At 46.3% G+C, this 10790-nt stretch overlaps 1 protein-coding gene across 1 annotated transcript; it reads right to left on the reverse strand.

Annotated features, from left to right (window-relative positions):
* Positions 1–240: 240 nt before the first annotated feature.
* LOC119397370 (antithrombin-III-like) lies at positions 241–9158 on the reverse strand. Its single transcript, XM_037664802.2, has 4 exons — positions 8979–9158; positions 7364–7470; positions 6401–6665; positions 241–492 (listed from the first exon to the last, which is right to left on the reverse strand). The coding sequence occupies exons 1-4, from the start codon at positions 9156–9158 to the stop codon at positions 241–243; spliced, it is 804 nt and encodes a 267-aa protein (XP_037520730.2).
* Between the last annotated feature and the right edge of the window lie 1632 nt (positions 9159–10790).

Genomic DNA, 10790 nt, shown 5'->3' on the forward strand with positions numbered 1-10790 from the left:
GTAACCGAATTGGCGCAAAGTAGCCAAACCTGGCAACTCTGCCCTTGCTGCTCCGAAATTTATGAATCACCTCGCACCACGGCGTCTATAATAGCTCGTGATTTTATTGGGCAACGTGCTGCTCATAACTAAACTTAATTTTGCAATGTCCACAAGGAGTTGTTATTGAAGAGTTCACTGCAATTCTGCTTCCGGCGAATGCCACCGCGGCGGTTGCTATGCATAGGCTATGCTGACAAGTCAGGTATCGCGATCACCCCATCTGCTCCTGGGAGCATCGGGATTGCTCGTTGAGCGCACCTCGGCGGTGAGATTCTGGCAGAGTTCCTCGAGGCTTTTCGAGCCGACGGGCAGCAGCACAGTCGCCGAGAATGCCTCGCACAAGAAGGGCACGTCCACTGCCTGCAGTGACAGTTCCTCGAGCCAAGCGTAACCGTACGCGGCGCAAGTTTCCAGCGTCGGTGCGGCTTGTACCTGGCCGAACGGGCTCACCTGCGGCGTTCCACGAGTGGAAGAGACGAGAACTTGCCGTCATCGAACGTGGCTTGTGTCGGTACAGTGAATGAAGACTCTTCGTTACTGCCGAATGCACTGATTTGTGCTGCCCGGGCCTCTTCCATACACTTTCTCTGAAGGGGCATGACGATTTTCCGACAAAGTACGAGATGGACCGATCCCGAAGACTCTGCATCGTCTAACAGAGCTTCCTACTAGGTCACGTTACTTCAATTGTCGTATTTTCTCGCGTACCGACGGTCTAATATTGGCTAGTCTTGACTAATGGTGGCTAAAGATGGCTATGTGATTGATAATGCTAGTTTATGTTGGCTATCCTCTGATGTAGCGTCAACTTTGCCCTTCATCCAACCGCCATCCAATGACTGATTCATCTGCCAATTTCTCACTGATGCTTTTTTCGCCAAAGTCCAGGAAATTTTTGAACAGAATTGACGCTGCATAATACTGAATCCTTTCCTTCTGAGCATAGACGTGCGCAGGGTTAACCATTAGGGGGGGGGGGGGGGGGCTAAGTCTTACATTAGCGCCCCTCCCCCCCCCCGCGTTGGACGAGCCCAAATGACAACATGCTTCACAGAGGATGAAAAGAAAACATGGAGCGGTGACGTGCTTCTCACAATGGCCCGAGTTTGGTCCCTAGTTACCCGGCAGTAAAGATGAGAAGTAAACAGTTCTTGGAATGCAACATTAGGGGCCTTTGGCCGCCATTATCGTTTCAAAACCTGCGTGGCCATAACTGAGTACACGTATCGGGCAAACTTTGCGTCTAAACCTTGTCAACCGCCCCCCTTGCCTCCCTCGTGCTCACGCCTGCGACGACTACTTCCTTCTTGTGTAAGGAAATATGCCTCAATCATTATGCACCGAAATAGATTACTTTTAAGGGCTCGTTTTTCTTTGTTAGACACAAGATTAATGAGAACTAACAGACAGTAATGCCAAGGAAAGCGGAAGGCTTTTAAAGGAAAGCGCAAAGCGGAAGGCATCCTTGCTATTATTGTCTGTTAGTTCTCATCAATGATCATGCGTTAGAGCTTATCATGCGCCCGTTGAAAAAATGTCGTGGTACGGAAAACAACAGTGCTTTCGCGCTGTTCACGATACAAATATCCCTACATGTTTGTTCCTAACGTCCAGTTTGTGTTCACTCGCACGCTGCTTTTTTGCATAACGCCACGTTTTCAAATTGGCCGCATGATAGCCTCGGATCGCATAATATTAAGCATATTTGATTAACCTTTGTACAAATAATGTTCGAACGCCATGACTATCACAAATGAAGAAGGATGTTGTTTCTTGGTAGATTTCTGCGGTGACGTGCGCAGTCATAAATGCGCCCCATTTTTCTCAAAGAAAAAAGCACATTCAGTGTAACTTCAGCGCTCGTACCATTTTTACGTCTCTCTTTTTGCCGTTCTTTCTTCGGGCTACGCGGTTTCTTTGCGAATGGGAGTGTGCTTTTGAAAATCTTGTGTTTTTTGATCTTTCAAATATTCATCCAATTTGTATGAAATTGATTTTGTGTCTATTTTCGGCCCTAATTGGTAAGCCTAAATTCTTCATAAATCTTGTAGTTTGCAATTTTTCTAGTCTTCATCGAATTTGGATGAATTCGATCTTCCCTCCATTTTAGGACACAAATGTTAGTCTTCGGAAATCTTGTTTTTTTTTCCGGTTTCTCAATGTCTTGTCGGATTTTGATCAATTTGATTTGGGGACCATTTTCAGCCTAAAAGAAGCGTGTAGCCTTTGGAAGTTTTGTATATTTCGATTTTTTAATGTTTCGTCATAATCAGATGAAATCGATCTGGGACCATTTTCGGCCTGAATAGTAAGCCTTTGGAATAATAAGCCTTTGGAAGCCTTGTATTTTTCGATTTTTCAACGTTTCGTCGAATTTGGATGAAATCGACCTTGGAGCATTTTCGGCCTAAATAGTGAAAGTTTTGTGGTGAAAGGAAGTATTTTATATTTCGATTTTTTAAAGTTTCGTCGAAATCAAATGAAATTGACCTGGTACCATTTTCGACCTAAAGAGTAAGCCTTTGGAAGTCTGCTATATTTCGATATCTCAAAGTTTCTTCGAAATCAGATGAAACCGATCTGGGGCCATTTTCGGCGTAAATAGTAAGCATATAGCCTTTGGAAGTCTTGTATATTTCGATTTTTCAACGTTTCGTCAAATTTGGATGAAATCGACCTGTGACCATTTTCGGCCTAAATAGTGAGCCAATAGCATTTGGAAGTGTTGTATATTTCGATTTTTCAACGTTTTGTCAAATCAGATGAAACCGATCTGGGACCATTTTCGGCGTAAATAGTAAGTGTATAGCATTTGGAAGTCTGCTATATTTCGATATTTCAAAGTTTCGTCGAAATCAGATTAAACCGATCTGGGACCATTTTCGGCGTAAATAGTAAGCATCTAGTCTTTGGAAATCTTGTATTTTTCGATGTTTCAAAGTTTTGTCGAAATCAGATGAAAGCAATTAGGGACCATTTTGGAACTAAATATTAAGCCTATAGCCTTTGTAAGTCTTGTACCTTTCGATTTTTCAAAAGTTTGCCAGATTTTGATTAAATGGTGCTTGGGCTTATTTAGTTTCTCTACTTTTCAATGTTTTGTTCAATTTTCCTAAAATTGATTTGAAGGGTATCTTCCACCGAGAGAGTTGAGGCTTTTGCCTTGCCTTTTTGGTAAAAAATGCTTCTATGATTTGTTTTATAGTAATGCATGGATATTTTGAAAAGTCGACAATAAAAGGCTTATTAAGGATATACCACGAAGTCTTCGTCATCATTTACACCAAATATTTTTGAAATGGCACCTGCAGCGAGGCTTGGACATGCAATCCTAGCATTACTTTTAGGATTATGCGCGACAATAATGTACAGACCAACTTGTAAGCACTGTTGGTTGTGCCGTTCCCGTAGCCGAGTTGCTAAGGCGTTAAGCTCGAAGCCGAAAGGGCGGTGGTTCCAATTCCGGGGAGGGTATCGCTACAGAAAAAAAAGAAGGTAAGGCTAAAACCCTTGGGATTCCTAATGGATGCGATAGCGGCAAGAGTGTTCGTGGAATAAGGCAACGTCCCACCTAGAGTGACCCTCACCTTTATTTCATTCATTCATTAGATTCTTTTTAATTTTCGTCGCATATTCATATAACCAATACCTCGCGCGTTGTTTACTGGTACCCTCACCGCAGCGGTGGCGAAACGCTTGGGCGTCTGCTTCCACTACGGGAGGTACCGGGTTCGATCCCCAGTGCCGGCCGGCCAAGCACCGGTTTCCAGTGAGTACAGGTGGGCTTCGTGGTGGTGCCGCAGTGGTGCGAAGCTTGCAACGCTTGGAGGACTCCCAACTTTCTGCGCGGGACCAGTGGCCACTTCCCGCGCAGTGAACCGGGGGTCCTCCTTTTTTATTTAGAAAATGGAACTAACAAAAAAGCGAAAAAAAAATTCCCGACCATGCTTCATAGGCCTAGCCGGCCTCTCTATCGCGTTAACTCCAATGGTGGGGGTGTCAGTGCGAGCCTCGATACACCCATGATGGCGTCATTGTATACTCAGCATTACCGTTGGCGAGATTCGAATCACCAGACTTTCGGACACGAACTGTGTCTTAGCCATGGTAAGCGCATCCCTGTATGGCTTTCGTTTTTTCTGAGCGAGGCCGCCAGCGGGATTCGAACCAGCGCCCTTTCGGTTGTGAGCCGAACGCTTAACCATCTCGGCTACAACCTCTTCACAGGGAATAGTGTTTATAAGTTGCTCTGCACGTTATGGTAGGGCATACGTGACAATTAAAAGCTGTTCTTATGTGTTAATTCCTACGTAAACTAACAGCTTCAGAAACAATATCTGGTGTCATTTGTGACCAGTAAAATAAGGCTACAGCCTCTGGAAATCTTGAATTTCTGCATTTTGTCACATTCTGTTGGAATAGATTTCGTGTGAATTTTTGACCGAAAGCGTAAGCCAAATGATTTTGGCAGTCTTGAGTTTCTGTATTTTTGAAAGTTTCGTGGCATTATGAAGAAATCCATTTGAAGGTAGAAGAATTTTGCAGTTGTCTAGTCGGTTCTTAGCAAAAAATTCTGCAGGGTGAGCAGAGAAGGACTAGATGGTATACATGAACACAAGACGAGCGCTCTGTTTGTGTTGAACATTTCATCACAAAATGCGCGATATACTTGTTGCAGGAGCCACGCCCTCACTAACTGGCTTGATAGCATCACATTATGCGCATTAGTGACGCGCGTGTCCCATCCTGTGCCCTTGAAATGCGGCCGCCTTCGCGCAGCCCAGGGAGAGGATCATCGTCTGGCTTCCAACAAAACCGCACGCTGACTGGAGTCGCTGCTCGCCTGCTCCTCGCTTCCTGCCTGCCCTGCCTTGCGCATCTTCTGTCATCAAGCTGACGAGTGAGCGTTCAATAAATTGTTGTCCGTTGTTCTGTGAAGCCTACTTCTTCCTTGGTTTAAATACGGACGGGATGCAGCAAGTGCAATACCCGCAATGTGTGCCGTGACAGTGATGGCGTACTGAAACGACTACCATAGGCGTGTGCAGGGTTGCCCATTGGGGGGTGCTAAGTTTCATAGTAGCATCCATCCCCCCCCTCCCCCCCCCCCCCCAGGTTGGACGAGCCCAAAGTACAAGATGCTTCACAGCGGATGAAAAGAAATCATGGAGCGGTGGTGACGTTCTTCTCACAATGTCCCGCCTATCTGTAGTTAACCGGCAGTAAAGATGAGAAATAAAAACAGTTCTGGGAATGCAACGTTAGAGGCCTTCGGCCGTCATTATCGTTCAAAATCTGCGCGGCCATAACTGAGTAAACGTATCGGGCATACTTTGCGCCCATTCTTTGGTAATGAGGGGGGACGACCGCCCCTCCCCCCTGCCCCCCTGGAGCGTACGCCTAGGATGAGTATACAGGCGGCTATATACAGGCAGCTATATACGCGTATACAGGCAGCTGATTATAAAACAAATTCGGACAGGGATGCGCATAGTCATCGTGTGCTACCGTTTCACGCCACCGCTTGTGAGTTACATGTGACGCAAACCTTTCAGTCTGAAAGGGTGGCGTACTGCGGAAGCATGTCTATTTCTTGAGAACAAAAAGCCAATATATAGGCATACACATACATGCGTAGCCCGTGTGCGCGAACCCCCTAGCCTCCGTGAACGCTGTTGCGCAATAAACAGTTGGAAGTCTGCTCGCTTTCCTGTCTCTTTTCATGCTTCCTTCATCCGTGCTTGCGTATTACGCCACCCATTCGTTATGAACCAACTAGCCTGCAAAACTGTCTTATTGCAACAACTTTCAGTCTGTCTTAAGCTACAGAGTAAAGGCAAACCACTTTACCAGTTAAGTAACAGCACCGCCACTACGGAAAAAAAGAAGTTTAAAGCAGTACCAGAACAACATTATGCTGGATATAACGCTGTGATTGAACTGCTGCCAAGATCTGACTGATGTTGCGGTCTTCAAAACGCGACTGCCGATTCGTAACGATCGCAGCTTTAAATGCGAACAATTTCTTAGCGAACCAAAGACACTTTGAAATAAAAGAGGGTATGCTTGGGCATGTTGGTAATTCATGTTCACTTTTTAGCGCACAAGCAAACAAGGACGAAAGGCAACGCAGACACAGCCCCCCCCCCCCGTACGAACGCGCCTATGCGTGCAGTGATATCCTCCAGTGTGTGCGCGCCCGCCGGGTGCCTTTCCATCGGGCAGCCTGGGTACAGATCCAGGTCTCTTTCTCATGCAGGATCCAGGCACGGCTTCGATGTCTGGAAGACGTCCGGACGTCCCGCCTGGACCAATGCATGATGTCAACTGTGTTTAATGCACAAAGGACGCGACAAACCTTGGACGAGACAGGCTGCTGCCACGAGACAGCCCGCACGGATGCGCAGCTGAGCAGCACGATTCCCGTGTCGGCGGCCAAGGTGCACTCGGCACCCAGCAAGTCGCCGGTGATGCCCGCTTTCTGCTTGGCCCACTCGTTGACCGTGCTACGCTCGTTGTCGGCATCGTCGTCGAAGTCCGCTTCCTCGACGGTCGTGCCGTAAACGCGACTGCCGATCTTGCAGTAGGAGTCGTTCAGTGACAGTGCAGAGCCCACCAGCACTCTGCACCGACATATGGCAGACCAAACGACATTCGTTAGTACTAAAATAAAATCAATCAATCAATCAATCAATCAATCAATCAATCAATCAATCAATCAATCAATCAATCAATCAATCAATCAATCAATAGATAGGTGGATTGATTGACTGGTTGATTGATTGAGTGAGTGAGTGACACAGGTTCTAATTCTGGCTACGGCGGCCGCATGTCGACGGGGACGAAGTGCGGGAAACCCCAGGTACTTGTGAAAAGGAAAGCTGACAACCACCCGTTTGTAGCTTCCTGGTTAGCTCAGTTGGGAGAGCGACCGCCATGGAAAGGCGTTGATGTTGGGTGCGATCGCCGAACCAGGACGAACTTTTCGGCCACTATGAAGCTTTCTGTCTGAGCAGGTCTGAGAAATCCGTATGGATTTCCTTGTAGCCTTGTGCTACAAAAAGTTGGCTGTCAGCTTTCCCTATGATAACTCTTTGTTTGTTTGCCTTCCGCCACCTTGCGGGTTTTCGCAGAACTCATTTGCAACATCCGGGTACATAGATTTACGTGCACGTTAAAGAGCCCCAGGTAGACAGAATTAATCCGGAGTCCGCCACATCGGCTGGCCTCATAATCATATCGTCGTTCTGACACGTAAAACTCCTGAATTACGTTGTTATTAGCTCTTACTGAAGGACGGTTGCCGAGACAACCCACCCACCTGTTTGCCATGCGAAAGTACACTTTCTCCTGTTCCGGCGTGGGGCCAGTGGCTGTGGGGAACAGGAGGGTACGGCGCATGGCGGCGTGTATCAGTGGCAGACGTACCTGCACGAGACAGATTCAGGCAAGGGGCGAGATTTAGGAAGCGTTGTCGCCATTGTAAGTGCGACGAACAACTCTGCGGTGCTCGGTAGCAAGCTGCTGCTTATTACTACCTTGCACAAGCAATGTATACCTGATCAACAGTTTGAATGTCGGCACATTCATCGGCGCAGAGAAAACGCCCTCTAACGACTGCTGTTTTTACAGGCGGAACTTTATGACACATCTCCTTGATTGCTTCATGTTGCTGTCCTTATGCAGAATTTCCTAAAGCCCTCTAGGGAGCTCTGGAAGAGCTAACTTTATTGCGCTAGTTGTGCCATTGCGAACTAGAAGGTACCAGGGGTTTTATCACTTTCATGCTTCAGATGTGTATTTGAATCATGAAAGGGGTTTTCAGGCACTTTTCCAAGTAATCATCGAATGGCCTCAGCATCGGAGTTTATTGCCTCACGAACTGATTGCCTCAAAAAGTTCTCGTATCCGTCAAGAACGAGCGGAGTTACAGAGATTTGTCGCACGCTTTAAGCACTTTGTCTCTTCTCTCGTCTCGAAAAGGGCGCTGGAAGTTAAACAGAGGAGGGTGTGGGAATGGCACGGGGGAAACAGTTTACGTCAGCGCGCGTCATGACCTTGAACGCCCGTTATGAAACATCGCTCTCTCCCGTTGTGATTCCTGTGCGCGAGCGTGGCTCACTGTGCGATTTTAGCACACTATGCAGCGCGGGGCCGGCATCTGATGGCACTCCGGGGCAAGAAGCACATCTGATCTAAACGAAGCTCTTGATTTATGTCGGTTTTCTGTCAATAGCATACTGTCTGTTGTTTGACGTCAGACAGCAGGCGCTGGCAACTCTCAACAGAGTGAGCGCAGGTCTCTGTATGAAAAGAGGATGCTTGAGAAAATAGCAACTTCGCAATCCACTTGTAAACTCTTCTAGCCACGCCCGACTGCAAGAGTTGGCTGAGCGCTTCATACCATGTGTCTGCTTTCGGCAGGATGTGTTTTCTTTTGTTATTTTTGTCACCCAGCACGAGGGATGGTTCATGACCTCTTTAAGTCGAAAAAATCCTGGCACCCTCAGGAAGCGGTGCAGCAGGTAATGCATTAAAGCGATAGAAACAAGCGAGTACGTGTTCGCCACGTCAATCGAGCCGAGACGCTGCGTTGGCACGGTCGTCCATAGAAACTACGGCGCGGCCGCGCATTGTGAGAACGCCTGAGGAACAGCGCGCTTATGAAGAACGGCGACGAGAGCAGAGACGGGAGTCCGCCCGTCAGCTCCACCGGTCACCTAGCTCCACAGAATGAAATGGTCATGATTTTTTTTGCTGTTTTTTATCAAGAGTGCCATGAAGTTCTTTGGCCGCACCCAGCTAGTCGCCTTGTACGTTCATATTTATCGTAACTGCTATGAAATGCTGCTAGTGAGATCCAAACAAGAAAGAAGACATTCAAGTATTTCCTGTTCAACGATTTCTCACTGCTAGTGAGATGTGTTACGTAATACCTGCAGAGCTTCGCCGAGTTCCTGCTCAGTGTCCTCCTGCGCCCCCGCCATAAGCAGCGACAGCGTCACCATGGCAGCGTACGGCGACACGAGCAGGTTCTCGCCACTGCCGCAGCGGGAGAACAGACCCTTGAACAAGTTGCAGCCGAGAACTCGCACGGCTCGGTTTACGTCGACCATGATATTTCACGTTGGCGCGAGTCCCTTCCAGGCAATGACTCCGTCCCTGCTGCCAACTCTTTTTCTTCTTCGACGGACGTGCTTGCTTGCTTGCTTGCTTGACCCTTCATTCTTTGCGCTCACCCACTACGGGGAATTGGCCATGAAACCTGCGGTTAATATAAGTGGGGAAATTTTGAATTTAGACGAAGGAAAAGGAACTAATCGGCCGTCTAGTTTATATAGAAAAAATGGAAGAATTATTCGTTTTTGTACCAATAAAAATAGGAATAGACCGAATATGTGGAATACCATGAATTAGGGAGAGGAAGTCCGATGTACAAAATTTTCATCGGCAATAATTAACAAGGAATTCTTCTTGTGTCCCTAAGAAATTCGCATACGGTTAGGCAAACGTTCCTGTTGCTGTGGCCCAGAGAAGATGCCCCAAGGGAAAGAGTATTTTGAGAGTAAAGAGCAACTCTTAAGTTTCTGAATGACATTTCGAAATGTTTTTTTTCCTTGAGGCTAGAGAAAGGACGGCAAGTACGCACGTCGAGGCGATGGGCATTCGCATTGCCATCGTCGTCTACCAATATTTTAACATCTTCATTAGGGCCACCGAGGTTGGCTCTTTGTATTTTAGTGTAAATATGCGAGTCACTCGGGAGCATAAGCCATAGCTCGGGTATTCAGGATAAAAAGTCAACGAAGATTGAAGTGAAGGTAGTAATGGCAATTATTAGTACATTAATAACCATAACAAAATAATTTGCTGCTTACACGAATTAATACTACGAATTAAAAATTGACTGAATATAGAGTGTTAATGGTATTATTTCTTCATAAGAATAATAAAAATAAAATGGCTTCGCCTGGTTAGGACGGATTCGCCAGTGGCAGAGCTATAGATAATGTTGAGTTAATGTCCAGCTGTGTCCGATAAGAAGCGGTCAGAAAGCAGAGACGTACTCAGATAGCAATATTGTCTATGGGATGAAGGTGGACTTAAGATAAAAGACTGGTGTTATTAACGTGATGTCTTCTGGCTTTGCTCTTACATATTTTGTTCTTTGCGAGTTTATATAATTTTATTCGAGCGCCTCCGGAATTTCGGATAGAATTTGCTAACAGCGCAGCTGTTTAATCTCGGTGAAGCCCCGTTAGTCGCGAACAAAAATTATCATCATGAACTCGCACACGCCCTCTTCTTCATCTTCTTGATCTCCTGCGTCGCCCCCACAACACGTGCACCGATTTGCCCGGCGTGAGATGCAATAACTCTGATGGACGAGAGAACGAGTACAGAGAGTGAGAGAAAGACATAGAAAGAAAGAGAAAGACAGAGAAAGAGAGGGAAGAAAGACAGAAAAAGATACAAAGACAGATAAAGAAATAGACAAAAAAGGAGCTGGAAAAAACAGAGAGAAAGACAGGAAGTGAAAGAGAGAGAATCAAATATATATAGAGAAAAAAAATAGAAAGAAAAAATAGAAAGAGGCGGGAAGAAAGAGGAAGCCAGAAATACATGTAGAGAGAGAGAGGGAGGGAAAGAAAGGGAAGAAACAGAAAGCTAGGAAGAGCGAGAAAGAGAAAGAAATAGAGATAGAAAGAAATAGAATTAAACACAGACAAATACAGATAAAAACCGAG

The sequence above is a fragment of the Rhipicephalus sanguineus genome, chromosome 6 (genome assembly GCF_013339695.2).
Source record: "Rhipicephalus sanguineus isolate Rsan-2018 chromosome 6, BIME_Rsan_1.4, whole genome shotgun sequence".
NCBI classification, from domain to species: domain Eukaryota; kingdom Metazoa; phylum Arthropoda; class Arachnida; order Ixodida; family Ixodidae; genus Rhipicephalus; species Rhipicephalus sanguineus.

Coding starts and splice junctions, on each gene's coding strand:
- LOC119397370 (XM_037664802.2), bottom strand. CDS start 9,158: ATGGTCGACGTAAACCGAGCCGTGCGAGTTCTCGGCTGCAACTTGTTC. Junction 6,666..7,363: donor TACTTTCGCATGGCAAACAG/GTGGGTGGGTTG, acceptor ATGTCGGTGCAG/AGTGCTGGTGGGCTCTGCAC. Junction 493..6,400: donor AGCAGCCTGTCTCGTCCAAG/GTTTGTCGCGTC, acceptor GGAACGCCGCAG/GTGAGCCCGTTCGGCCAGGT.